Source organism: Pan troglodytes, chromosome 4 (assembly GCF_028858775.2).
Source record: "Pan troglodytes isolate AG18354 chromosome 4, NHGRI_mPanTro3-v2.0_pri, whole genome shotgun sequence".
Taxonomy (NCBI): Eukaryota; Metazoa; Chordata; class Mammalia; order Primates; family Hominidae; genus Pan; species Pan troglodytes.
In genome coordinates this window covers 170,292,677-170,319,781 of record NC_072402.2, presented here as the reverse complement: position 1 = coordinate 170,319,781, position 27,105 = coordinate 170,292,677, and the positions used below count along the sequence as shown (strand labels likewise).

The following is a 27,105-nucleotide window of genomic DNA, read 5'->3' as shown; positions in this document are numbered from 1 at the left end:
CCTAGCCAATAGGGGAATGACACAGCAGCAGGGGCCACATGCGTCAGGGATAAGAACCCCTTCCCCTCGTCCAAGTGTGCACTCATCATTGCTCCATCTGTAAGGATGTACCCTTCTATGAAGTAACTTGCCTTGCTGAGAATTAAAAAGAAAATGTTATATTTGAGTGCTATTCCTTTTGCGGCACCGAAACTTTATATATAACAATTTGGGGGCTCGCCCGTGATTATATTCCCCTCAGGGGGCGGTCTCTGGTTCTTGTGAGGAGGTGCACCCCGCCCTATTGTGGCAGCCTCAAGGGTTAGAAACAAGACCCACCCAGTGTGAGGAATAACCTGAGCTCTCAGCAACGTGGAGGGAAAAAAAAAAAAAAAACAAACACTGGCCAGCAACCTAGCTTAAAGGATCCTCACATACTGCGGCAACAACTGTGCATAGACCAAGGAAGCAGCAGCCGTGGAAGCCAGTAAACTACTTCCTTGGTGATCAAATTCTGGAGGGCTAAATGTGTGTGTGCGTGAATGACCACCCTGCTTGCGGTGTTGTGTGTGGATGGTGCAAGTCCTACTGCTGGACGGAGTGAGTGGGTCCTCTCCGTGGTTCTGTAGCTACCTCATATGGTTTAGGGTGGATCCTGCCGTAGGATTTATACTAGCACACCAACACTAAGAGGGGCCTAATTCTCCCTTAGGGAGCAGCCAGAGAGGACAGCACAAGTGGGAAGTGTGCAAAGGACCTTCAGAGGGGGAAAGGAGGGAAACAGGTCAACCTCCCAGGACGAGGAAGGCAAGACACCCCCTGGTTTGAGGGGTTGAGCCTTCCAGGGCAGGAAAGGCAAGACACCCCCTGGTTTGAGGGGTTGAGACTTCCGGGACAGGCAAGGCGAGACATCCCTGGTTTGAGGGGTTGAGCCTTCTGCTGATTTCAAGGGTTGAACCTCACACAAACGCCCCCACTTTCTTCTTGGGGGAAGAAAGAGCAGCTCCACTCCCTCCGGTCCCTTCCCTAGGTGAAGAGGAAGGAGAGGGGAGAACAGCAGCCTAAGTGGCTGGCAGAGGCAAGGAAAGACCAGCAGAGAGAGAGGAGAGAAAAAGAGAGAGGGGAAAGAGAGAGAAGAGACAGAAAGACAAAGAGGGAGTCAAAGAGAGACAAAGTCAAAGAGAAAGGGAGAGATATACAAGTAGTTAAGAAAAAACCAGTGTACCCTATTCCTTTAAAAGCCAAGGTAAATTTAGAACCTATAATTGATAATTAAAGGTCTTCTCCGTGACCCTATAACACTCCAATACCACTTTGTTGTCAGTGTAAACAAGGGTGTAGCCCAAAAGCACTGAGGCCACTGACAACCCGTAGCCTTCCTATCAAAAATCCCTAACCCAGTACCCTACGGATGGCCCAAATACATTCAATCTGTAGTGGCAACGGCTTTGCTAACAGAAAAAAGTAGAAAAATAACTTTTAGAGGAAACCTCATTGTGAGCACACCTCACCAGTTCAGAACTATCCTAAGTAAAAAAAAAAAAAAAAAATAGTTTAACTCAAAAATCTTAAAGTATGGGGCTATTCTGTTAGATGATTTAACATTAACCACTGATAATTCCCTTAACCCAGCAGGTTTCCTAACAGGGGATCTAAGTCTTAATTAATTACCACGCAAAGGTCTCACCAGACCTAGGAGGAGCTCCCTTCAGGACTGGACGATAGATGGTTCCTCCCAGGTGATTGAGGGAAAAAGACACAATAGGTGTTCAGTAATTGATAAGGAAACTCTTGTAAAAGCAGAGTTAGGAAAATTGCCTAATAATTGGTCTGCTCAAAGTGCGAGCTGTTTCCACTCAGCCAAGCCTTAAAGTACTTACAGAACCAGGAAGGAACCATCTATACCAATTCTAAGTTAATTTGGAATGAACAAGGTTTTATTAACAGCAAAGGATAATTGAAATCCCAAACTTACAAGGTTTTCAATAAAAGTAAAATTTGCTAAAAGTTAACAGTGTAACATGTATTATCCTAACTTCTAATCTTATGGCCTTAGGCAGTCTAGTCCACAGACATGAAGGAAGTTCACTTTGGAAAAGAATGGTTATCATCTTTAGGGGAAAAAAAAAGTTGGGGGAGAATTTATGTAAAAAGAATGTTACATGGTAAATTATTGTCCTAAAATAACTGGTTGTTTAAAGAAAGAGATGTTTGCAGTAAGTCAGAAAGTTGAGGCATGTTGAAGAATTGTCTGAAAGTTGTGAAAGAAAAAAAAATGTGTTATAAAAGGGAATTTATGCAAGAAATATTGTATAATTTAAAAGTAATTAGGCCTCCTGAATGTAAAACTATTGAAAAAAGTTTATGTGCAAGGTGTATAAGGAAAGTAAAATATACTTTTAGTAAAAGGATTATAAAGAGGCATAAGAATGTGGACTTTTACCTACATTAAAAGGTTAAAATTTTTTTTGTTTTGAAGGTTTAAGCAAGTTTTAAAACGTTAAATTGTAAAGGAAATTCTGTGTGTAAACATATTGGCTAAAGTTAAAAGGGTATCATCCAGTTTTTCTGTGAACTGGACATTAAAATAACATGACGGGTTTTTCTTAAAGCACTAACCTGCTCTTTAACAAAAATTATAAAAGGTTAAAAAGAGTCTATAAAAATTTTACCTTATGGTCAGACATTAAAAATTAAATGTCTACAAAGTTTTATTAAAACTAAGTTTAACATTGACACACTAATATAAAGGTGAAATTTAGCTTATCTGGTATAAAAATCATACAGGAAGCATTGTCAAATATAAAATGGTGTTTGGATTTCTTCAGTCTAAAAACTAAAAAAAACAGGTGCTAAAGGAAGTTTCTCAGTAAGAAGGCACCAAGTACTATAAAGTCCACTGCTGACGTCCCCACATTTAAAACAAAGGTCAATTTCTTAGAAATTATATACTTGGTTTATCTCCCACTTACCTTTCCCTCAAAACTAAGTGTTTTAGCACATGTACCACTCCTAGAATTTCCAGTAAACCAGCACCAACCTGGCGATCACGTTCTCATCAAAGGATGGAAAGAAGGAAAACTCAGGCCAGCCTGGGAAGGACCCTACCTTGTGCTGCTAACCACCAAGACTGCTGTTTGTACAGTGAAAAAGGGATGGACTCATCACATCTGAGTCAAGAAAGCGCCACCCCCTCCAGAGTCGTGGGCCATAGTCCCAGGGGAAAACCCTACCAAACTAAAGCTAAACTCTTGATTCTATTACTCTTTCTTCTTCCTCGCCCTATTGATGACCATCTAGTTATTAACAAAACCAAGTCAATTTCACCTCAAACTATTGCATTTAATGCTTGCCTTGTTATACCCTGTGGGGACTTGCCAAGTCAAAGACAGCTCTCTACTTCAGAAAAGTACCTCTATCCCTCCTGACTTTCTTCAGACTGGGCATTAGTAAATTAGGACCATTTAATCTGGGAAGATTTCGATAAAGACCCCAGTGTCAACTAGGAGTCTTGCCCCCTGATGTAGAGCTTTTATGCCGTAGTTGGTCCAACGTTCTGTGGACCACTAAACAGCAAGGATGGACTGCCCCAACCGGTTTCTGTAATTTCCTAAAAACCAAACATTCATTTTGCTAGAGGATCATAGAAGTTAAAGAGTTAAAACAAACATTGGCAATTAGACAGAATACCAAGATGCAAATGCCTGGTTGGAATGGATCAAATATTCTGTCTGCACGTTAAACAAAAGCAATTGTTATGCTTGTGTACATGCCAGGCCAGAGGCCCAAATTGTCACCTTTCCACTAAGGTGGTCTTCCAGTCGACCAGGTGTGGGCTGCATGGTAGCTCTTTTCCAGGATTCTACAGCCTGAAGTAATAAGTGGTGCCAAGCTCTCTCTCTGCTATATCCCCAAGTCCAGCACCCTGCGGGTCAGCCCCCGAGGGCCATCCAGCTTCCATCTCCCAACACTAAGTTCACTTCGTGTCTCTCATGACAGGGAAGAAACTTAGCCTTCCTTGGAGACCTGAAGGGATGCAGTGAGCTTAAGAACTTTCAAGAGCTTACCAATAAGTCAGCCCTTGTTCATCCCAGAGCGGATGTATGGTGGTGTTGTGGTGGACCTTTACTGGACACTCCGCTGAATAACTGGAGTGGCACTTGTGTTTTAGTCCAGTTGGCTATCACTTTCACCCTGGCATTTCATCAACCAGTGGGAGGAAAAACAAGACATCATAAAGCAAGAGAAGCCCTTATGGGTCTTTTGACTCTCACGTCTATTTAGATGCAATTGGAGTCCCATGGGGAATACCAGATCAATTTAAAGCCCGAAATCAAATAGCTGCAGGATTTGAGTCAATATTTTGGTGGGTGACAGTTAATAAAAATGTAGATTGGATAAACTACATCTATTACAACCAACAGCGATTTATTAACTACACTGGAGATGCTGTTAAAGAAATAGCTGAACAAATGGGGCTACTAGCCAGATGGCTTAGGAAAATAGGATAGCCCTAGACATACTAGCAGAAAGAGGAAGAGTTTGCGTCATGATTAAAACTCAATGTTGCACCTTCATCCCAAACAACACCGCCCCTAATGGAAGTATAACAAAGGCATTGCAAGGTCTGACTGCTCTATCCAATGAGTTAGCCAGCAACTCGGGTAAATGACCCCTTTATAGGATGGCTAAAAGAGTAATTCAGTAAATGGAAAGGAATAATACCCTCAATTCTTATTTCCCTCGCAGCCATGATAGGTGCATTTATTCTTGTCAGGTGCTATGTCATACCATGTATCTGTAAGTTGATGCAAAGGCTCATAAAAACAGCACTTACTAAAACCTCACTTAACTATCCTCCACCTTATCCAGAGAAGCTACTGCTTTTGGAAAATCAAGCAGAACAACTAAGCCAAGACATGTTTAAAAAAGTTTGAAAAGAAAGCTGTAAGGAAATACAAGGGGAGGGGTTGTTAGATATGAGTTCTAAATTTCTTTTCAAATAATTAATATGTCAGTATGTTCAATGTTTTGCCTTCTACTTTTAAACTTCCTCGTAAAGCAACCTTTTTCGATTATCTACTCCACCCTGACTCATTCCGATCACAGGCTCCACCCTAACTCATTCTGATCACCTGCTCCACTCTAACTCGTTCAGATTATCTGCTCCATCATTCTGTTCACCTGCTCCACCCTAACTCATTCCGATTACCTGCTACCTGCTCTGCCCTGACTCCCGCCAAAGCACTCACCCCATCATTCTCTTTAAATTAGCCAATCGGAATTAGTTTAGCCTGTGCGGTCTAATCCTAGCCAATAGGGGAACAACACAGCAGCAGGGGTCACGTGCGTCAGGGATACGAACCCCTTCCCCTCCCTTGTCCAAGTGTGCGCTCACCATTGCTCCATCTGTAAGAGCACACCCTTCTATAGAAGTAACTTGCCTTGCTGAGCATTAAGAAAATGTATATTTGAGTGCTATTCCTTTTGCGGCACCAAAACTTTGTGTATAACACAGCTCAGGGAGGAACAGACTTGCCCAGGATCATACAGCTTAGAGACAGTGGAACTGAGATTCAAACTTGGGACTGCCTCCAAACCCACCCTCTTTCCACCACCTTTCTTGAGATTCCAGCGAAAGACCCCATTTGTAATCACCTGGTGACCTTGTGCCAGGCTCTGGTCCTCAGTATCCCCATCTGCCACGTGGGAGCTGGGATGGGGATTCTGAGCACCCTCTGGTCCTGAGAACAGAGCCCCTGAGTGACCTATCTGCAGGGCTGAAGTTCCTGCAGAGACATGGAAATTCCACTCTGCCATCTCCTGCCCTTGAATGGACCAAACTTTAAGAGAAGGGAAGCTTTTCTGAGACATGGAGATCTGCTTGTTTGGACTGGAAAGTTACCAGGCAGACCTGGCAATGGAGACACGGAGTACAGCGCAGACCCATCTCATAAATCCATCCTTGTAGCAAAAGGAAAGAAAATACGTGCCTGAGGGATGCAATTGTGATATAAACAATGTGTAATGTTGAGGATGTAAACAAAATACACTGTTTAATAGCTGTGGGCATTCTGCCAAGTGCCAATACTGCCCAAGACACCTTGAGCCCACCCATTTCCCCAAATGGCTTAGTCATTAAAGAACTTTCCCCCCTTGCCTAGAAGTGAGGCTAGCGGCCAGCTCTGGGTGGCCCTAAGTCCTGGTAATAGGAAGATGAAAGGAGAAGAAGGGATGAGTTTGCTGGGTCTGCAGTCCTGGGATGGCTGTCCCAAACTCTGCTCAGAAACACCTGCCGCTATCTGAAAGTTCTGAGGCTGGGTGGACACAGGGAGGTATGAGAACTGGGCTGAGGCAGGTGACGTCACTGTCCTGTGCCTTATATGTCCTGATCTATAAAGTGGGGCTAAACCCTCTGCCATGCAGAACTGAAAGGGGGACTAAGTGAAAGATGTGAAGGGTGCCAGGCAGGAGTGGTGGCTCACACCTGTAATCCCAGCACTTTGGGAGGCCGAGGTGGGCAGATTACCTGAGGTCAGGAGTTCAAGGCCAGCCTGACCAACATGGTGAAAACCCATCTCTACTAAAAATACAAAATTTAGCCGGGTGTGGCGGTGGGTGCCTATAGTCTCAGCTACTTGGGAGGCTGAGGCAGGAGAGTTGCTTGAACCCGGGAGGCAAAGGTTGCAGTGAGCCAAGATTGCACCACTGCACTCCAGCCTGGGCAACAGAGCAAGACTCTGTCTCAAAAAAAAAAAAGAAGTGAAGGGCTTTGCAGGAGTTCGGCAGATGGGCGCTGGAAGGCATTCCCTGGAAGACCCCAGGGTCAAAAGGCGTCTTCGTGGATAATTCATCTGAGATGCATTGGATACTCCAGGGCCTCTGCAAGAACCATGTCAAGTCCCAGTTTGACTAATTACCTGTGTACTCCAGTGACAGGCACGCTCTCCCCACTGTCCAGCTCCAGACAGTTCCCACAGTTAGTTCCTCCTTTGGTTGAACTGGAATCTGCTCTCCTTTGATGTCTACACACTGGTCATGTCTGCATTGGGTCCACCATGCACTTCCCCTTCAGGTCTGCAGGCAGCTCTCAGGCCACCACGGCCCCCCCAGACTATGCTGCTGGAGAGTCTTTGCTTCCCTGGGGATGGCATGGCCTTTGATTTGCTGCCCAGAAAGCCCTCAGGGCATCAGCTCTCCCCTGACCTGCCTGGGCAGGGAGTTGGAGATCTGCACACCAGACCTTGGGGACTATCTGCTGGGAATCCCCGTGGTGAACCCACAGGCTGCCTGGAGAGGGCCCCCACCCTGCCATGCCTAGAGGTGCGATGTGAGACAAAGAAAAGTAAAAGAACTAGGTGAGCAATTAAAAATGAACCTGCCAAGATTTCTAAATGCTTACAGAGTTCTGCCAAATACGACGAAGGCTTCCAGTGCAAATGGGAAATGTCCTCCATGGGAACCCTCCACCCTGACCCAACATTCCCTTCCACACTGACATTCCTTCCCTCTAGCTGGAATCATGTTGGACTGCTTGAGCTGTGTTCCCTGGGAAAGTTACCTTCCCTCTCTGTGCCTACGTTCTCCCAAGAGTTGGGGCACTAATAATAGGAGCCATCTCCCAGGGCTTGTCCTGATAGACATGGACGTACCTGCTGAGAACACTGTCTGGCACGGACGGGCTACGTGATACAAGTTAGTGGTTATTCTTTTGTGTCTGTCTCCCTTGAGAGCACCCAATCCTAAGATCAGTGTGGAGGAGGGGCTCATCTCCCAGTGAATACATAATCCTAGCAGGTGCTACGTGTGAACACTTAGTACCTGCTGGACACTTGGCATGCCTGAGAGGTAACATCATTCTCCCCTTTCTGTAGAAGAGGAAACCGAGGCTTAGAGAGGTTACGTCACTTGTCTGGCTAAAAAGGGGCGAGGCCCAGACTCAGACCCGAGAAGGAAGGACTCCAGCCTGTGCGGTTAATCTGCTGCTGCTGGGGGCACAGCATGGGGACAGGACACTTCTCACCTGCAGGACAGACGCGGGCCCTGGATGACAAACGGCTCTCACCCTCACCTGGGCCCTTGCTCACTGACTGGTGGGGGCTGCCTGGAAGTCCGGGATGGGGGAAGGGCCTGTGAGGACCCTGGGCCCAGGGAAGGTATTGGGAGCACTGTGATGCTTGCCATTGGGGGCTGGGGGTGTCAGCATGGGCCAGTTTTTACCAGGCAGATGAGTCAGGAGCCTGAGTCCTAGTTGGGCAGGAAGAAGGAGCACAGAACTCAAGCTCACCCCGTCTCCTCTCAGGCAAGATTCCCAGAGGCCACATCCAGCTTTTGAGTTCCAGAGTCTACAGGCCTGGGGTGAGGTGGGCGGGGGCAGGGGGCTTCTCTAGGCACAGCTTCATTTTGGCGGCTGTGGACAGAAGTAATTCATCTTCAGAGGGCAAAGGGAGTGCACCTGCAAGAAGGGTGGAGCTCAGGTGCTCAGGACGAGGACAAGGGGCAGCAGCAAGTCAGCAAGAGGAGCCGCAAGAGGCCCCAGGGTGCAGTGCCCTGTGGGATGGAGGGGAAGGGGTGTGGAGCCCAGCGTGCCTGGGATCCAATTCGCTCTGCCACTTCCTGGCCACCTGGGCCGGGCAGGTCTCACTACCCCTCTGAGCCTCAGTTTCCCCTTCTGTGACATGAGAAGACTGCCTCGCAAGGCTCTCGTGATGGTTTCAATGGGATGGAATAAAGGGCCTAGTGCAGGGCAGGTGTGCAGAAGCTCGGACCACCCCGCAACGCTGCCCAGGTGAGCGTGTGTTACCTGCCGGGCTGCGACCTGGCGCCCTCCCTCTTCCCTCTCTGCTCTAAGCTCTAACCACACACCTGGCCTCTGGGCTTCTATTTTAAGCCCTCAGAGAGCACCATAAGTACAGAAAACCCTTTGGTCCAAAAGAGAGGCAGAGCTGACTCTTCTCCATGGGGGAGATTAAACAGCCTGTTCTGAGCGGCCCTTGAGGTCCAGCCCAGGGAAAATGCTACGCCCCTGCTGGCAAACACAGCACATTATCCCGGTTGGGAGTGTGGCAGCTGAGAAAGCCAAGCCTCCTGACTGCAGCCTGGCCTACAAGGAGCCTCCTCTTACCCCCGGCCCCCGCCTCCAGACTTTCCCACTGCTGTGACCTCACATCCCACCCCCATTTGCACTGGGGTCCTCAGAACTCCACAGCTCCCCACACCTGTGCTGCTCCCCCTCCCTCAGGCCTTTGCACATGGTGCCCTGAACAGCCTTTCTCACTCCCTTCTCCTAGCTGATGTCTCTTCTTTCCGGGCTCAGCTAGACAGAGCGCACCTCCTCCAGGAAGCCTCCCCTGCATCTTCTGGGCTCTCACAACTCCCTGAGCTTCCCCGCCGACCACGTACTGTAACTGCTGTGTCTTTGTTGGTCTCTCCTGCTAGAACTTGAGTCCTTAAACCCAGGCTGTGTTCCCCTGCAGGAGAACTGTAAATGCAACCCACCAGGCATATCCTTCTTAGCAGAAATCAGGTGTTCAGGAAAGAGCCCAAGGAACCCTTGGGAATTGCTGACAGTAGACAGGAAAGGGGTGCCTCCCCATCTTCAGCCCCTTGGTTTGAGGCTTGTGGTCACCTGGGGCAGGGTTTTCAAGGCAAGGAGTGAAGGGCACCTGTCAGCCAGCCCCGTGCAGGGACTCTAGGAGCAGGCCCGAGGCCTCTCTTCCCAGAACCACGATGGCTACCATCCTGGGCATTTGTTGAACACTCACTTTCTCTATTCCATGTAATTCCCACCCCTACCAACCGTGAAGGAGCGACCCCTAGTCTCCCTGTGAGGAAACTGAGGCACAGAGAGGTCATGCCATTGGGAACTGGCCGAGCTGAAATTTGAACCCAGGCAGCTTGACTCTAAGATCTGAGTCTAATACCATAACACCAGCCTTGCACTGCTGTAGGCCAGGGGCCTTCCAACTCTCAATGGCTCCCGCTGTGACCCAGGGAAAGAAATGCATTTTACATGGCAACACACAAAACACACATCTCACACACACCCGCATGCGCAACTGAAACAAAAGTTTATGAAGCAAAAATACTCTTACTACATAAATGCACCAGATTTTAAAAATTCTATGTCATTAAAGATTTTTTTTTACAGCTGGTCACAACCCACGGTGGAGAGACCACATGGTCTGGTGGCCAGGCCTTGCGTGGAGTGTTGGGTGCTGACTTTCCCTCTCTGAGTCACAGGGTAGCAGTAACTTGTGCTCTTTAGTGATGTGACCAACTGGGTGTCCCATTCTGTTAGAGCATGTTGGCCCCTTCCACTAGGGCCAGCTCCTGAGGGTAGCAAGCGATTCTGATTCTACAGAATCACTGATAGAGGTGGTTCTTAATGACCTGGTGGAAGGGAGGAAGATGGGACAAGACAAGCAAGGTAAAGCCCAACTGAACGTGAAGTTGTGCCTGGGGAAGGGGGAGGAGAGGTAGAAAGAGAAAAGGCAATATCACTCCATGGGCCATCCACGCAGTATTGCCATGGCTGGAAGGAGGGTGACAAGGGTCGCTGTCCTCCCAAGAGCTGAGAAAGTCCAGATCCAGGGAAAACAGTGGCTGCCAGGCCCTGGGAGCAACACCACCCATGGCTCAGATGGGAAGTCAGGGAGCAGCAGATGTGTCCCGGCTAGGCTCAGCATCCACATGGCCCCTTATCTGGGCCAAAAAGAGAAAGGGGCTCTGCAAGGGAGGATGTCAGACTGTCTGGGGTAAGCGAGTGCTTCTTTGTCTGGATGCAGCACTTACAGACTGTCCATGTAGGTTAGGGGAGGCTGCTTCTCCCCTTACTCTGTGTCCTTGACCTCTCTGAGCCTCCACTTGCTGCCCTGTAAAGTGGGGATAAATATAGTCCCTCTAAAGGGTTGTTATGAGGATTTCAAATAGATACTGTGGGTAAAGCCCTTGACCAAGGGCTTGGTATAGAGCGGGATCAACACGCTTTCCTCACTCCAAAGCTCCGGGATGCCCGGTTATTGAGCTAATACGAAAAAGCTGTTGGTTCGGTCAAGCGTGGGCCAACTTAATGATGAAACCCAACCTGTTGTTTGAATTTAGTGTATTCTCCAACCAGAGCTGCGGGTGAGCCCAAGAGGCGAGAAGGAAGGGATTGGAATGTGCTGTTAGGAGAAGGGGATGAGTCCCTCCCTCCACCTCCCCTCACTCTCATCCTGGAACGCTGCCCTCCCCTATCCCCACCTGCTTACACTTTTTTTCTCCCTTCAAATACCCAGATGAAGGCTAACGGACTCGAGAGAGAAGGACTACATGGTATGAGGAGTCAGACAGGTCTCAGTCTTTTAAGCCCAGCTTTGCCACTGCCTAACTGTATGCAAAGTGTCTTAATCTATTTAAAATGGTGGAGAATGGCACCTTACTTTGCAGGGTTGAGTTGCAACTGGAAAGAGAATGTAGAGCACACAGTAGGAGCTTAGTAGATATGAGGTCCTGTGCTGCGCGTTCTGTTTAAAGGGCATTTCTCTGAATATGCTGATGCACTTTGCAAGAGCTGCCAAGAGGCTTCCGCAATCGATCATAAACAACCTTCCCTTTCTTTGGCATTTCCTTATTGTATAGTGTAGCATGCCACGTGCATGGTGGGGAACGCAATAAATGTTATCTAAATCATGGGCTGGGAGGCCACAGCATGTCAGAATAAGAATGCAGGACTTTCGAGCTAAGTTAACATAAATTTCAATCCCAGTTCTGCCAACTAGGTGAACTGTGTGAGCTGGGACAAGCCACTTTACCTCTCTGAGCCTTGGCTTCTCAACTGTAATATGGAGATGATAATGCCTACATTGCAGGGATGTTAGAAGAATTAAATTCATCCATTCATCCCATCCAACACGTACTTACTGAACATTTACTCTGTACTAGCCACTGCTCCAGGTGCTAAACGTATAGCAGTGAATAAAACAGACAAAATCTCCCTGGGGGAGACAGACAAGAAACTGCTAACTACACATACAGCGTGTCGCATAGTGACACATGCTAAGGAGAAACTTAAAGCTGGGTCAAAGGAGTGAGTGGGGTTGGGGCAACAGCAGGCTCCTCATTCAAGCAGAGACCCCAAGGAAGCCTGGTGGGAGCCATGGGGAGGAGGGCAGAAGAATGTGCCGGGGAGAGGGATCAGGAAGTGCAGAAGCCTTGAGGAGAAGCATGCTTGGCGTGTAAATGAAGCCACATATGCAGGAAGCCTGGCATGGAATCCAGGTGCTCAGCAAATGCCAGCTCTCTATTTCAAGTCCCGCAGAAAGAACCCCACGCATGTGTCCTTTTCCTGAGAACGAAAGCACAAGGATTCTACAGGGCAAGACTGTGCCAAGTGTTCCTTCAGCCTAAGATTCAGGCAACATTCGAGCTCCACCACCAGTTTTTGAGCCCTTGCCAGGCACCAGTCTCTGGGATGGGCAACCAGGGATACAAGATGATCAAGACAAGGGCTCTGTCCTCAGGGAACCGCAAAGAGTCACAGAGACAGGCAGTGACAATGCAGTCATTGCAACGATGAGCAGGAAAGGACTTCAGGTATCCAGATAGCAGAGCAAAGGATGAGACTGTGGGTGGTCAGGGAAAGCTTCCTGGAGGAGGTAACGACAACTGGATTTTGAAAGGCAGACTAGACAAGAAAGGACAATCCATGCATGGGGACCATCACATGCCAAGCACAGAGGTATAAAAAACAGCACAGGGTGTGCAAGAAACTCATACTGGTAGGTCGGAAAACAATTAACGGCCCTTCATATTCTTGGCATCTGCCACCCGATGTGACTCAGGAATTCCGGTTCTGACCCCTTCCTCAAACTCAGTGCAAGCTTCAAGCCCCAGAGGAGAGTCTGAATTCCCCATACTTAGACACTGCAGTGGGTAACCAACCTTAACTGCCAGCTCCCAGACTAGGGTGGCCCAGCCCACAGAGAGAGAGTTGAGAGGGATGGAGAATACATAAATCTCCAGCTATATTTAGCCTGCCTGGCGTGTGTCTGTCCCTTTATGCACCCCAAGGCTGACCCACAGGTGGCAGAATGGCTTTTTACTAGAATAGTATAAACATTTTTAAATTAAGAAACCAAGCAAAGGGGCCTGTGCTGAGGTGCCTCATCCCAGTGTCTTTGTGGCGAGAATATCTGCTGCCCTATTTGCCAACATCCCCAGATATCTCCTGACCCGCGGGTGGGTTCTCCCCCAACCTGGCAATAGCCCTGTCCACAGGAGGTAGAGGCCACCCTCCAGTAAGCAGACCTGGGTTCTAATCCCACCTCTGCCACTGACTAGCTGGTGACTCGGCTGATGATTACAGCTCTCTGGGAATTTGAACGTTTGAGTGCAGTTGCTCAGAGGCTTGTAAAGTAGGAGTTGGCTCCTCTTCCATAAGCTGACCCTGGGAATCCTGGGCTCAGCACTGTCCACTTCAGCCCGCTCCAGGGGAAATTATTCTTTAAGAGCATGTAATGCCTAGAAGGGAGAGCTATATGGGAGTGTTACAGCAGAGATGGGGTGATATGTCCCTCTTCCAGAACCTCACACTAAATGAACCTCACAGCTGACTTGCTTCCCCATTGAGCCGAGCCTTTGTACTTTAAACACACACACACTCCTCTCACCTTTTGCCCAAAGGATGCTACAAAGGCCCAGCCTTAAGACAAAATACTTCTAAATACTTGGGCGTGTGAGGGGAGGGAGGGCAGAGAGACACAGGTCCCACTCCAGATTCTCCCACTACTAGCTGTGTGACCTTGGGTGAGTCATTTCACCTCTTCTGACACTCAATTTTTTTATTTGTAAAACTGGGATACACATCTTTATCGCGAAGCTTCTTTGCATACCGAGCTGGGGTATGCAAAGTGCTGGGCACTGAGCCTCCACGGGCGCGCGCGGGCGCGGGACCGCTGATCTGTTCCCACAATTACCATGTATTTTCCAGTAAGGCCTCCTCCTACCCCGTTACCCTGCTCCGGATCCCCTCACTCCGGTCCCAGAAATTCTGGGGCGATTTTAACTAGGGGGCGATGCGATCTGCAGCAGCGACTCCGAGGGGGCGAAGGAGTCCCCAGTGGAGCGGACACCAGAGGGGGGCGCAACCGGGGTGCGCGTGGGAACGTGGCCAAAGCAAGGCAGCATGTGCCGCGGGGGTGCTGGGAGGCTGGAAACTGGGGTGCCCCTGAGAGCACCCCTCACTCTCGGCAGCTGCAGTCTTGGCACCACGGGTGGCTTCTGACCGTCGGAAGCCCTGGCGAGCCCGGCTCCAGTCACCCCCACCCAGGTCGCCTTGAGTTTGCTCATCAGCGCCCTCGGGCTGGAACAAAGGCGAGGGGGCGCGCGGCATCGCCCCAGCGGGCCTTTTTGCGCATCTGGCCAAAGCCGGGAGAATGAGGACTGGGGTCCCCAAGGTAACCAGGACGCGGTACCCGCCCTCCCGGGGCGCAAAGCCCAGCCGCGGGGCGCGCGCCGAGCTGAGGTCCGGGAGGTACCGGAGACTCCAGCCCGCTGCGAGCCGAGGGCTCCAAGGGGCGTGGGGTAGCTCTCCAGAGTCACCCAGCGGGTCCCCCGGAGGAGAGAAGCCCGGCGCCCTCCTCCCGGGCAGGGCTCCCCGGCGTACCTGGCAGGGTCCGGTGCACCGTGTTGCCCATCGCTGCGTCGGGCGCGGCGTTGGCGGCGGCGCGCTCTGGGCGCGCGGAGGCTAATTACGCGGCGGGCCAGGGACCAGGACCGGGGTCGACGCTCCGGGGCATCGCCGCTGCACGGGCGAGCCGGCGGGCGGCAGCTGGGGCGGGAGCCGGGAGGGAGGCGGCGGCGGCGCCTGCGGGAGGAGGAGGCGGAGCCACCGGCCCGGGCCCGCCGGCTCCGCCCCCGCCTCCCACCGCCTCCAACAGTGCAGGGGCGGAGCCGCGGCCGCCGCATCTTTTGAAAGTTTGCACCAGGCGGCGGGAGAAGCACAGCCAAGCCTCCCGCCCTCGCCGCTCCCGCGCCCGGGCCGGGAAGGCGCGCAGGGCAGCTGGGTGCCCTCGGGTGCCAGGATCGGCAGTCTGCTGGCCTGTCACCCATTTGTTCTAACACTTTGAGAAGGCCCACTGTGTGCCAGGCCCTCTTCCAGGCGCGGGGCCCCAGCCGGCCAAGTCCTAGCCCCGGGAGACCTCTTTGGAGAGTGATTCGGCCGCGGGGGAACTTACACAGAGGCAGACGGGCCCCTGGGACCATGTAAAGGGCTTGGAGACAGTACACCCAGGGTTCCCGGGTTTGGGTGGAGTCTTTTCTATCCCCTAGGCCAGGTGCCGAGGAACAGAAGAAACCCAGTGTCCAAAGATTGGGAAGAGGGAACCCATATTCATTAATTTATTCGCTCATTCACTAAAATATTTATTGAGCACAGTCTATGCACCAGGCACTGTGCTGGGCCGGGTAGATACAGACAAGGTCCCCACTGCCCTGGAGATGGCATGCTGAAGATAGAAATAACAAGCAATTACGATCACATTATATAATAATCCAAGCCAGGAAGAAAATAAAACAGATCCCAGTAGAGTGACGAGATGACATTGTTTGGGGGCATAGGGAGAATCTGGGGTGGGGGCACAGAAGCTCCATCTGATGGACTAGAAGGCATCGGCCATGAGAAGAGATAGGTAGAGTGTTCCTGGCAGAGGCAGTAACAGGCATTCCTCATTCAGGCACCTGGACCACACTCAGTGGGAAGTGCAGCTGTGCCCTTCCCGAGCTCCATTTCACAGGCTGGAACACTGAGGCCCAGGAAGTGCAATGACTTCCCCAAGAAGACCCGATTCCAAATGAGCTGTTTTTTTCAATTCTATTTTCCATGCTCTTGTATCCCTTGAGACCTTATGAAATATGTATTATTACTTCCATTTCACAGATAGGGAAATTGAGGCTCTGAGAGTGGAAGAGAGGTGCCCAAGATCTTCCAATGGTACAGGGCAAAGCTAGCCTGAAGCTATGCGAATAAAAGCGGGGTATTCAGGAGACAGCCTTCTGCATCTCCGGTGCCTTCTGCTTACAGTACATGACCCATCCCAGAGGGTTCTAGGGTCTTTAAGCCTAGCTCTAAGCTTCCACTTCCGGGAAACCTTGATTCCCCACTCCCCCCTGACGTCATATGTCTGAACATAAGATTGCCTTGCATTTGAGTTACTAATTTCTCGTATTACAGGTGCTCGCCCAGTGACTTAATTTTTAACCCCAAAGTTCTGTTTGAGAAAGGTCCGTTAGCGTGATCCCTTTTTTTTTTTTTTTTTTTTTTTTTTTTGAGACAGAGTCTCACTCTGTCACCCAGGCTGGAGTGGAATGGCACAATCTTGGCTCACTGCAACCTCTGCCTACCGAGTTCAAGCAATTCTCCTGCCTCAGCCTCTTGAGTAGCTGGGATTACAGGCACCCACTACCACGCCCGGCTAATTTTTGTATTTTTAGTAGAGATGGGATTTCATCATGTTGGCCAGGCTGGTCTCAAACTTCTGACCTCAAGCGGTTCCCCCACCTCAGCCTCCCAAAGTGCTGGGATTACAGGCCTAAGCCACCTCACCTGGCTGATCCTCCTTTAATCTATGTGACATTGGGTTGCATATGGAGGTCAGCAATATTATAAAGGGAATTGAGGGAATTTTCCTCAGATAAGGCAATGCAAACAAATATGATTTTGTGATGGCAAGGGTGAGAGGTTGTGAACAGGCCTTTTAAAGGCCACTTTCAGAGTACCTCAGTAAGTGGCCATGTTGTGCAGATCACAAATACTCACCTGCAGCAAATGAATCCCTACTGTCAAAATGTGATGCAGATTGGACCTGCGGTGGAGACACAGTGCCCAGCAGTTGCCTGACATGTGGATTGGAAAGGGCTGTGTGTTAGCTTCTGGATCTCCGAGAGTAGGGCCTGCTCTAGTAAAAAGCTGCCCCCAACACACACGATGGTGACACTAGTGTCAAAGCCACACAGAAAGGAATTAGAATCAAATTGTTTCCTGAAATTTGAAACTGACAAAAGCAATCTTTCCATATTAGTATTCTATATGAGAATAATTGCAAATATGTTTATATAACTAAAGTAATAAATGAAATATTTCAAGTAGATGTCTATTTCATCTTCACCCCGTTAAGTTTATATTATTCAATAATAAGGTGCATCTTCTCATAGGGAGAATGGGGATTGCCTGTAATCTTTACTTGGATTGCCTTATATTTGGGCACATACAGCAGTTGCTCACCCGTCTGAGATCCCTCTGCACTTTGTGCTGTCCCTCAATTACACCCTCAAGACAGGTGTTGCAGCTGTTACCTTTGTGTCCTCTCCACTGCCAGACAGGATGCTCCTGTAGGCAGGAAGCAGGCTGTAATCATCTATGAAACCCCAGAGCCCAGAACAGGGCTGGCAGACACAGGTGCTCAATACACATTTGCATAAATTGACTGCAGAGATGCATTGCCCTGAGCTGAGAGAAAAACAGAAAAGAAGGAGAGGGAAGAAAGAAGGAATGGAGAAAGGGAGAAAGGGAAGAAGAGAGGGAGAGAAGAAGGGAGAGGAGAGAAAGAGCTGTGAGAGAATGAGTTTTTGCCATTAGTAGCCCTAGACCCTGGTGTGATGAATAGTAATATGTGCAGGGAAAAATAAGCAAATGAGCAAAATAGGGATGCATTAACAGAAATATAGTCTTTAGGACAAAGGAGGGGCTTGCTGCTCCAGTGCATGTTGGTTAGACCATTCCAGAAGTCGCTTTGGCTCTGGGCACCACACTAGAGAAGGAGGACAAAGCTAGTCCACAAAGGTGGAAGGGTGGCTTTGGGAGAGAGGGACATCCCTGTCCCAGGAGGTGTGCAAATAGAAACCATACATTTCCTGCCAGGCAGTTGAGGAGGGGCTTCCTGAGTCACACGTCTTCTAAAGTATACCTTCCAGTACAATCATCCACTGAGCCCCTACAACCCACATGAAGCCATGGGGGTGACTTATGGTTTGAGGTTTATGAGTCTGATTGGTCCTGCCTCTACTGACCCTGAGAGGACTGCAGAGGTGCTCCCCTGTCTTTGCAGCTTGTGTACCAAGCTGATCTCCTGGGATGTGGGCCTCCCATTTTTGTTGCCTCTCCCAATCTCACCTCTTCCCACTAGCTCCCAAGCAGGGCTGGCCGGGACACTGTGGAAATGCTGTCTGCATGTGTTAGGGGCCTGGGATCCAGGCACTATGTCTAACAGCAACAAGGGAAGGGAAGGGACTGTTGGACTCGGCACCTGCCGCACAGGAGACTTTATAACCACAGGGATGGAATGTGAATCTCTTCCTTCTCCAAATATTATAGTCATACCACATGCAAGGAGATAGGCTCTAGCATCCCCGTTTTCCAAACGAGGACACCAAGCCTCAGACAGGTAAAGTCCCATGCCTAAGGCTCTGCAGCTGCTAAGAGGAGTTGGGATGTGAACCTACGTGTGCCCATATCCAAGCCTCATCTTCTAAGCAGTGTCCCTTAAAGTTAGAGAGGACAGCTCTGCCCAGGCGCCAAGGCGGCAGGACACCAGGGCTGCAGAGGAATGGGTGGGGTCTCAGAACCAGAACCCGCAGACACTAACGGCTGCCATAGAGCCTGTGGGGCAGAGCATGGGGTGGGGACATCTTCGGGCCCGGGCAGCAGCCTCCAGTCACAGCAGCTCCTGGATTTGACTTTCACACACATACACATCTCTACCAATCACATCCAGAATTGCACAGACTGTGCCACCCTCCTTTAGCACCAGTACCCATACATGGGTTGCAGGGGCCTCTGGGTGGGGCTGTCTCTCTTGATTATGCAGCGTCAGCAGAGCCTCCCGGGGCAGTTGGTAGTGGGAGTGCCCTGGCCGGGCTCCCTGGCATTGCTCCCTGGGGGCATGCCCTGGCAGGCCCTGCCCCATGCAATAACAGGCAATCAGGTGCATGTTGTAAAAAGGGTGCACACTGAGCTGCTGTGCCAGGCTAGGGGGTATGCCCACTGCAGATACCTGCGTGAAATGACCCCTTCCTTCAGGGTGTTTGCCCAGCCTCCTCCTCACAACTCAAGAGCCGAGTATCTGCAGTCACACTGCAAAGCTCGGTTTTAAAATGGCTGCAGGAAGGCTGTGCTTTTCTACAAACCCTGACTATGAAACCTTCAATTTCCGACAGGTCTTTACCTGAAAAAGCATCATTTTTCAGTTGCTGGTTACAAAGTGCCAGCCGCATAATGGGCCCCACGCTGCACCCTCTGAGTGATCCTTGTCCCAGCGTGGCGGCATGGTCATTAATACAAGTCAATTCCCATTTTTGCAGGAGAGGAAGCTGAAGCTCAGAGATGGAAAAGAGCTGCCCAGGTCACACAGCTAGAAGGGGGCAGAACTCAGAGGGTTCTTAGTCCTCTCTGCAGAGGAAACAAGCTCCGGTGATGAGGCCACTTGCTTGATGTAGCACAGCAGTGAGCAGAGGAGCCAGGAGCCGGCATCCCTCGGGATTCAAAACCAGCGCTCCAATAGCAAAGTCATTGAACCAAACTAAGTGTCCATCAACAGTTGATTTGACAAAGAAAATGCGGTACATATACACTGTGGAATACCATGCAGCCATAAAAAAGGATGAAATCATGTTTTTTGCAGCAACAGGGATGGGGCTGGAGGCCATTATCCTAAGTGAAATAACTCAGAAACAGAAAATCAAACACTGGCCAGACACAGTGGCTCATGCCTGTAATCCCAGCACTTTGAGAGGCTGAGACAGGCAAATCACTGGAGGTCAGGAGTTCAAAACCGGCCTGGCTAACATGGTGAAACCCCATCTCTACTAAAAATACAAAAATTAGCCAGGTGTGGTAGCATGCGCCTGTAATCCCAGCACTTTGGGAGGCCGAAGTGGGCAGATCATTTGAGGTCAGAAGTTCAAGACCAACCTGGCCAACATGGTGAATCCCCATCTCTACTAAAAATACAAAAATTGCCAGGCATGGTGGCGGTCGCCTGTAATCCCAGCTACTCAGGAGGCTGAGGCAGGAGAATCGCTTGAGCACAGGGGGCGGAGGTTGCCATAAGCAGAGATCGTGCCACTGCATTCCAGCCTGGGGACAGAATGAGACTCCACAAACAAACAAACACAAATCAGAAAATCAAACACTACATGTTCTCACTTTATAAGTGAGGGTTGAACAACAGGTACACATGGACATAAAGATGGAAGCGATAGACACTGGGGACTCCCAAAGCCAGGATGGTGAGAGGGGAGTAAGGGCTGAAAATTACCTATTGGGCACAACGTTCACAATTTGGGTGATGGTACACTAGGAGCCCAAACCTCCCCATTACACAATATAACCATGTAACAAGCCTGCGCATGTACCCCCTGAATCTTAAATTTAAAAAGAAAAAGTAAAAACAAACCAAAAAACCCTGTTGCTCCCACTGCACTGTCCCCAATAAGCAAGTCACTTTTTTTTTTTTTTTTTTTTTTGAGACAGAGTCTCGCTCTGTCACCCACGCTGGAGTGCAGTGGCACAATCTTGGCTCACTGCAAGCTCCGCCTCCTGGGTTCACGCCATTCTTCTGCCTCAGCCTCCCGAGTAGCTGGGACTACAGGTGCCCGCCACCACGCCCGGCTAATTTTTTTTTGCATTTTTAGTAGAGACTGGGTTTCACTGTGCTAGCCAGGATGGTCTTGATCGCCTAACCTCATGATCCGCCTGCCTCAGCCTCCCAAAGTGCTGGGATCACAGGCGTGAGCCACAGCACCTGGCCGAGCAAGTCACTTTTATGTGGTAGAGTCTGGCAGCATGTACCTGGCAGCCAAGGCAAAAAAAGAAAGAAGGCTCACCGCCTGGTTTTCATTGTCTTGTGCATGCAGACACAGGCTTGGTCCTGGGGCCGGCTCCAAAGGAAGCTCGTCGGCGGTACACAGGAAGGCTGAGTAGACAGAACTTCTTCTTGAGTTTGGCCAAAGACGCATCAACAGCATTTAGATGGATAGTCCCATACTAGACATCTAAAAAGGCCAAGGACTGACATTTTCCTGAAATCCAAGGGAGGCAGCACTACTGGGAGCTGGGGTCATGGGTGCTCCACACTCAACTTTCTCACAACACAGGGACAGAGCTTAGATGCTCTGAAATGCATGTCATGGGCATGGGACAGAAGCCTGCAGCAGGGGTTGAACTGAACTGAAATCAATCTATCATCCCAATAACTGGCATTCACTGTATGATTACAATAATTGCTATACATCATAGCTAACATTTATTAAGTGCCAGGTATGTTCTAAGCCTCACAATAGATGTATTAACCTCACAATTACCCTATGAGATAGTACGGTCAACATGCCCATTTTACAGATGGGGAAACTGAAGCTCAGAGAGTGTACATAGCTTGGCCACAGTCACACAGACAGAGAACAGTTTGGCTAAACATCTTAGACTCTGATTTCTTTCATCCTCATAACAACCCTATTAACAGGAAAGGAAGTTAAGGGTTAAGGAGCTGCTTCTCAGACTCTTGTATTTGTCTCCTCATTTAATCCTCACCTCCTCCTGCAAGGTAGGGGCTGTTATCATCTCCATTCTACAGTGCATGCTGGGAGGCTCAGAGAGGTGAAGCAACTTGTCTAAGGCCACACAGCCAAGAGCGACAGGATCAGGACTAGAACCCAGCCCACTCTGACCCCAGAGTCTGTGCTTTCCTCCTCTTGGCCCTTCAGATGGCTGAGAATTTGCAGAGGGCCTGGCTCATCCTACCTGCAGTAACTTGAGGGCAGGGCTGTGCTAATTCATCTGAGTCCAGTGCCCAGCCCTGGTCTGGCCCTGGGATAAACCACTGTCCCCTCCTGACTTCCTGGAGCAGCAGAGAACCCACCCAGGGGGATGTGGACTTTCGAAGAAAAACTGGAATAATGGATTGTGTGGCACTTAAGAACCCAGGCTGAAATCCTGGCTTGGCTACTTACTAACTGAGTGACCTTAAGGGTTATATGTCCTCTCTGTGCCTCAGCTTCTACACTTGTAAAATGGAGCTGCTGACAGTCTATGTCATAGGGCATTTGGAGAAATAGATGCACTGATCAAAAGGGGCTGGCACACAGTGAACAGTCAGTAGATGTGGGCTTGGGAAGGCCTTATCCTTCTCAGGATCTCCCCCACCGGACCACCCCTGCATGCCCATAAGCTGATTGCAGCCCTTCTCTGCTAAAAATCCCTTCCCATGCAGAGTTTAGATGGGGCCCAGCAGCCTGGGTTTGAGTCCTGGTTCTGCCACTCTCTGGCTGGGTGAGTCTGGGCAAGTCATTTCAGCCCTCTGCGGCCACTCCACCTCCTCTGCCAAATAGAGAGATCATCTGTGAGCAGGGCAGAGCCCAGGCCTCCTGGCTGGGCACAGCAGGTCTACTATATTTTGGCCCATGCCACCTTCTGAAGGCTGAGCACTTGCATCCTCCTGCCCTGCTGAACAATTTGCTGGCTGTGTGTCTTTGTGCATGTACTTAACCTCTCTGAACATCAGTTGCCTCATCTGTAAAGTGGGAATGACAGTAATATCTACCTCACAGGTGATAAAACTTGTAATGAGGCAATGCATGGAAAGTCCTCGGCACAGAGTAGGTGCTCAACAAATGTTTACTGAATGAATGAGTGGATGGATGAACCCAGTGGCGGGGACTGGATTCACTCACAGGTTATAGGGTATTCATTAAGGGGTCAGGTTCTGGAACCAGACCATCTGGGCTCATAATCTGGCTTCCTGACTATCTAGCTATGTGACCTTGAGCTTGTTATTCAACTTCTCTGTCTTACTTCTCTCATGTGTAAAATCAGCTAATAATAGTACTAGCCCTATAGGATTGTTTTGAGGATTAAATGAGATAATATGTATCAAGTACTTAGAATAGTTCTTGGCACATGGCAAGTGCTTAATAAAGGGAAGTCGCCACTATTATTAATTATGATTATTCCTGGGGTCAGTTGCTTGGGTGGAGGCACATTTCTCCTAGAGGAAAAGAACAGAGTGGGGACACAGGGTGGGCCCAGTAGGTGAAGTTGCCTCTCTTGGCCCTGATCACTGTGGTGTCTTCATGTCTTGGTGCTGGGAGGGATCAGGAGCAGCCAAGTGGTTGGGAACCCAAGCAGGGAACCAGAGGGGTTGGCCAGCCAGGGGCTTGATGATGCCACACTGAACTGTGCAAGTGAATCATGACTGATGGGCCTTGAACCTTTGGGTGCCTCTGTTGCTCTGTGGTCTTTCGGGACTTCTCAGCTGCCTTGAGCTGGGGCCATATGGGCTCAGAGCATCAGCGGAGTCACAGAAGCACCCAGGGTAACATGAGCTGCAGCAGGAACCTGAGTGGGGGGATCCCAAGTTGGGAAGGATTTAGGGCAGAACTGGGGTCCTGGACAGCAGGGACATGTGTGTCCTCCTGAGCCAAACCTTAATGTGCTGGGCTCTGTTTGTCCAGGAGGCCAGTCCTCATGTGCCACCCATGGGCTCAGTTGGGCTCCCTGGGGAGTAGACGCAGGCCTTCCTCTGGCTCTGGCACAGATGCCACAGAGGCCAGCTCTGGGCCCCTGGCTTGGGTATGCAACCAGCCCCCTTCTACCCAGCTGGGAGGATATTGACCATGTCATGTTCCTGCTCTGAGCCTCAGGCTCCTCATCTGTAGAGTGAAGACAGAAACACCTAGAGTGGGAATGAAATGAGATGAAGCCTGGGAAGGAGCTGGTGCAGAGTGAAGGCTCAGTCAAGAGTGAGGTTAGAATTCCCTCGTGTTTACAGTAGGATCCAGCGTAGCGTACACTTTTCCTCTAAAGCACATCTATAGTGTAAAGCGAGATTCGGCTGCATCTCTTGAGGTATTGCTAGGAGGCTGGTGGGGTTGGAAAAGGCAGAAGAGCAAAGGCAGATCTTGGCGAGACAAGTGGAGGATCAGGAGGGTGCAACCCAGCAGGCCTCAGAAAGCGCACAAGGGGCTGGGCATGGTGGTTCACGACTGTAATCCCAGCACCTTGGGAGGCTGAGGCAGGTGGACCACCTGAGGTCAGGAGTTCGAGAGCAGCCTGGCCAACATGGTGAAATCCCGTCTCTATTAAAAATACAAAAAATTAGCTGGGCATGGTGGTGGGCACCTGTAATCCCAGCTACTCGGGAGGCTGAGGCAAGAGAATTGCTTGAATCTGGGAGGAGGCAGAGGTTGCAGTGAGCCGAGATCACACCATTGCACTCCAGCCTGGGTGACAGAGTGAGATTTTGTCTCAAAAAAGAAAAGAAAGTGCAGCAGGGCACAGCTTGGACTCTGGGGCCAGGCTGGCTTGGGCTCAAAACCACTGCTCTATCTTTCCCAGCCATGTGGCCTCTGGCAAGCAGCCTCCTTCACTGAGCCTCAGTTTCTTTCTCTGAAGAATGAGGAGGGTGGCAGGTTTTGTCTCACAGGTTACTGGGAGAATAAATGAAGCCAAGTGTGTGTCCCTTCTGTTGCCCCATGGCCTGGTGTAGAGACCAGGCTCTTCATCTGGCTCTGGCACAGATGCCACAGAGGCCAGCTCTGGGCCCCTGGCTTGGGTATGCAACCAGCCCCCTTCTACCCAGCTGGGAGGATATTGACCATGTCATGTTCCTGCTGTGAGCCTCAGGCTCCTCATCTGTAGATTGAGGACAGAAACACCTAGAGTGGGAATGAAATGAGATGAAGCTTGGGAAGGAGCTGGTGCAGAGTGAAGGCTCAGTCTTCTGGGAACCACCATTACTATCCCAGGAGAGAGGGTGGGACTCTGTCTGCTCTCTGTGACAAGGGACCATGCTCCTTATTTATTTAGGGATCCAAGGAGCCACTCTAGCCCATACTGGAGGCTTCCCACCACAATCTGGCTCATGCTCCAAGTCTTTGTTCTTCATCACTTCTTTTTTCTTTTTCTTTTTCTTTTCTTTTCTTTTCTTTTTTTTTTTTTTTTTGAGACAGAGTCTCACCCAGTCACCCAGGCTGGAGTGCAGTGGCACAATCTCAGCTCACTGCAACCTCTGCCTCCTGGGTTCAAGCTGATTCTCCTGCCTCAGCCTCCTGAGTAGCTGGGACTACAGGTGCACGCCACCACACCTGGCTAATTTTTGTATTTTCAGTAGAGATGGGGTTTCGCCACATTGGCCAGGTTGGTCTTGAACTCCCGACTTCAGGTGATCCGCCCACCTCAGCCTCCCAAAGTGCTGAGATTACAGGTGTGAGCCACCGTGTCAGGCCTGTTCTTCATCACTTTGTCTGCTCTTCTCGAGGGGACATGTCTGTCCTGGGAGGCTAGAGGAGTTTGGGCATTGGCTGGGACTCAGAAAACCCAGGACCAGCTGAGGCTGCAGCATTTACCCATCTAGGGGGACCTCAGGCAGGCCTCAGTGTCCTCATCTGTGAAATGGCCATGAAAAGATCAGGGCTGCAAGGTTGTTGTGGGGATCAGATGGGATTCTCATGAGACTGTGACATTGAGGCTGTGGGCATCACAGTCCTGCGGTGGGATATATAGGGCCAGGTTGGGAATCCAGCATTTGGTCACACAGACCCTGGTTTAAATCCCAACTCTCCTTCTTACTTGCAGTGTGACCTGGGCAAGTGACCTTACCTTGCTCAGAGCAATGGGGTCTCAGTGACAGGCCGAACTCTTGGGACACAAGGACACTGTATAAAGGAGAGTCATTAATGCCATCAGAGGTGTAAAACGATAATCTCTGGCCCCCTGCCACTCCTGTTTGCTTTGCTACCACCGGCACGTTAACTGGATGACACCCCAGGAGGGCTCTCTGAAACTGCATCCCATGACTGCTGCTGGAGCGCCTGTTCTGTGCAGCACCTAGCTTCAGACCCTGGGGACCATGGGATGAGCAGCCACTCCCGCTCAGCCACCAGCAAGGACAGCCCATCACAGCCCAGCTGGCGTCAGGATGCTGCTCTGAGAGAATCAGTCAGTCAAGGTGAAGTGGGAAGAACTCCAGGCTTGGGCCAGCCAGGAGTGGGTGACAGGGACAGAGACTTCTTCCTTCCCCAAGCAAATTCATGCACACAGCCCATCTGTGGGAACCCAGCACCTGGGAGCACTTTCGAGTTCACAGAGCCATTCCCCTTTTGTGGCCTCTTTTCAGATTTATGGGACCCTCTTTGCCCGTTTCACTGATGAAGAAACTGCAGCTCGGAGAGGTGAAGGCTTTGCCCTTTGGCTACGCAGCTGGGACAGAGTGGACTCAGGCCCGTCCTCCACCTCACTCCTCGCCTGCAGAAGGAAGAGATTCCTTAGGCCAAGAGGAAGAAGCCCACGAGAGGAGGTGCGAGTGTCTCAAGGAGCCAACGGGATCCTCCATTTGCCTGTGGTGTCAGGGCAGGGTCCTGAAGCCTGAGGGTCCAGGGTTGAGTCCCAGCTTGGGCACTTACTGGGTGTGACCTTGGGCTGGTCACGTGACCTGTCTGTGCTGCAGGTTCTGTATCTGTAGAATGAGTCAAATAACAGAAACTAGCTGAGGGGGCCATGAGCATTAAATGAGTTAATAAGGCTTCAGCATTTACACAAGTGTCTGGCAATAGTAAATCCTCAAGAAACAGGTGCCCCATGACAACCACAGTTGCAGGTTCGAACTCCTGCTGTTAAACTCCTCATAGGCTTCTGCTCACATTCTTCAAGTCTGGAATCCACTTCTAGGAACCTGTCCTGAGGATATAATCCCAGATAGATAGGGACAAAGCTAATTGATGGCCAGAGACGCTCACTGTACACCACGTACACCTGAATAAAGTCACAAACACTTCCTACCACAGGGCAGTGGCTTAGTAAACAGGCAAGCCACTCAATATAATCACAGAGCTCCTGGCTGTGTTATTCCCAAAGGGTTTAGAGTCGCGGGGAGAAGGCTGTTTTAATGTTAAGTGAGAAAGGCTGAACACAGAGCTCTAAACTCAGGGTGATTTCAAGCTTGTAAAAAGAAAATAAGCAAACATAAAATGTGTATAGAAACAAGGTGAAAGGCAATATAGTAAAACATGGCCAGTGATGATCTCTGAGGAACAGGAATATGGGTGATTTTTTTCCACCTTTTTCTACCTATTGGCCAATTTCTAAATATTCTGTAA

General features: G+C 50.0%; 1 protein-coding gene across 3 annotated transcripts in view; it reads right to left on the bottom strand.

The window, feature by feature from the left end:
- NEURL1B (neuralized E3 ubiquitin protein ligase 1B) overlaps positions 1 to 14,842 on the bottom strand; it is a 46,955-nt gene extending 32,113 nt beyond the window's left edge. For 2 of the 3 annotated variants that reach the window (XM_003310959.6, XM_063811669.1), the window contains exon 1: positions 14,627 to 14,842. In XM_003310959.6, coding sequence (XP_003311007.2) covers positions 14,627 to 14,657 — 31 coding nt within the window. In that variant the 5' untranslated portion in view covers positions 14,658 to 14,842. The remainder of the gene's footprint in view (positions 1 to 14,626) is intronic. The other variant, XM_016954209.4, reaches the window with a different exon arrangement.
- Positions 14,843 to 27,105: the final 12,263 nt, after the last annotated feature.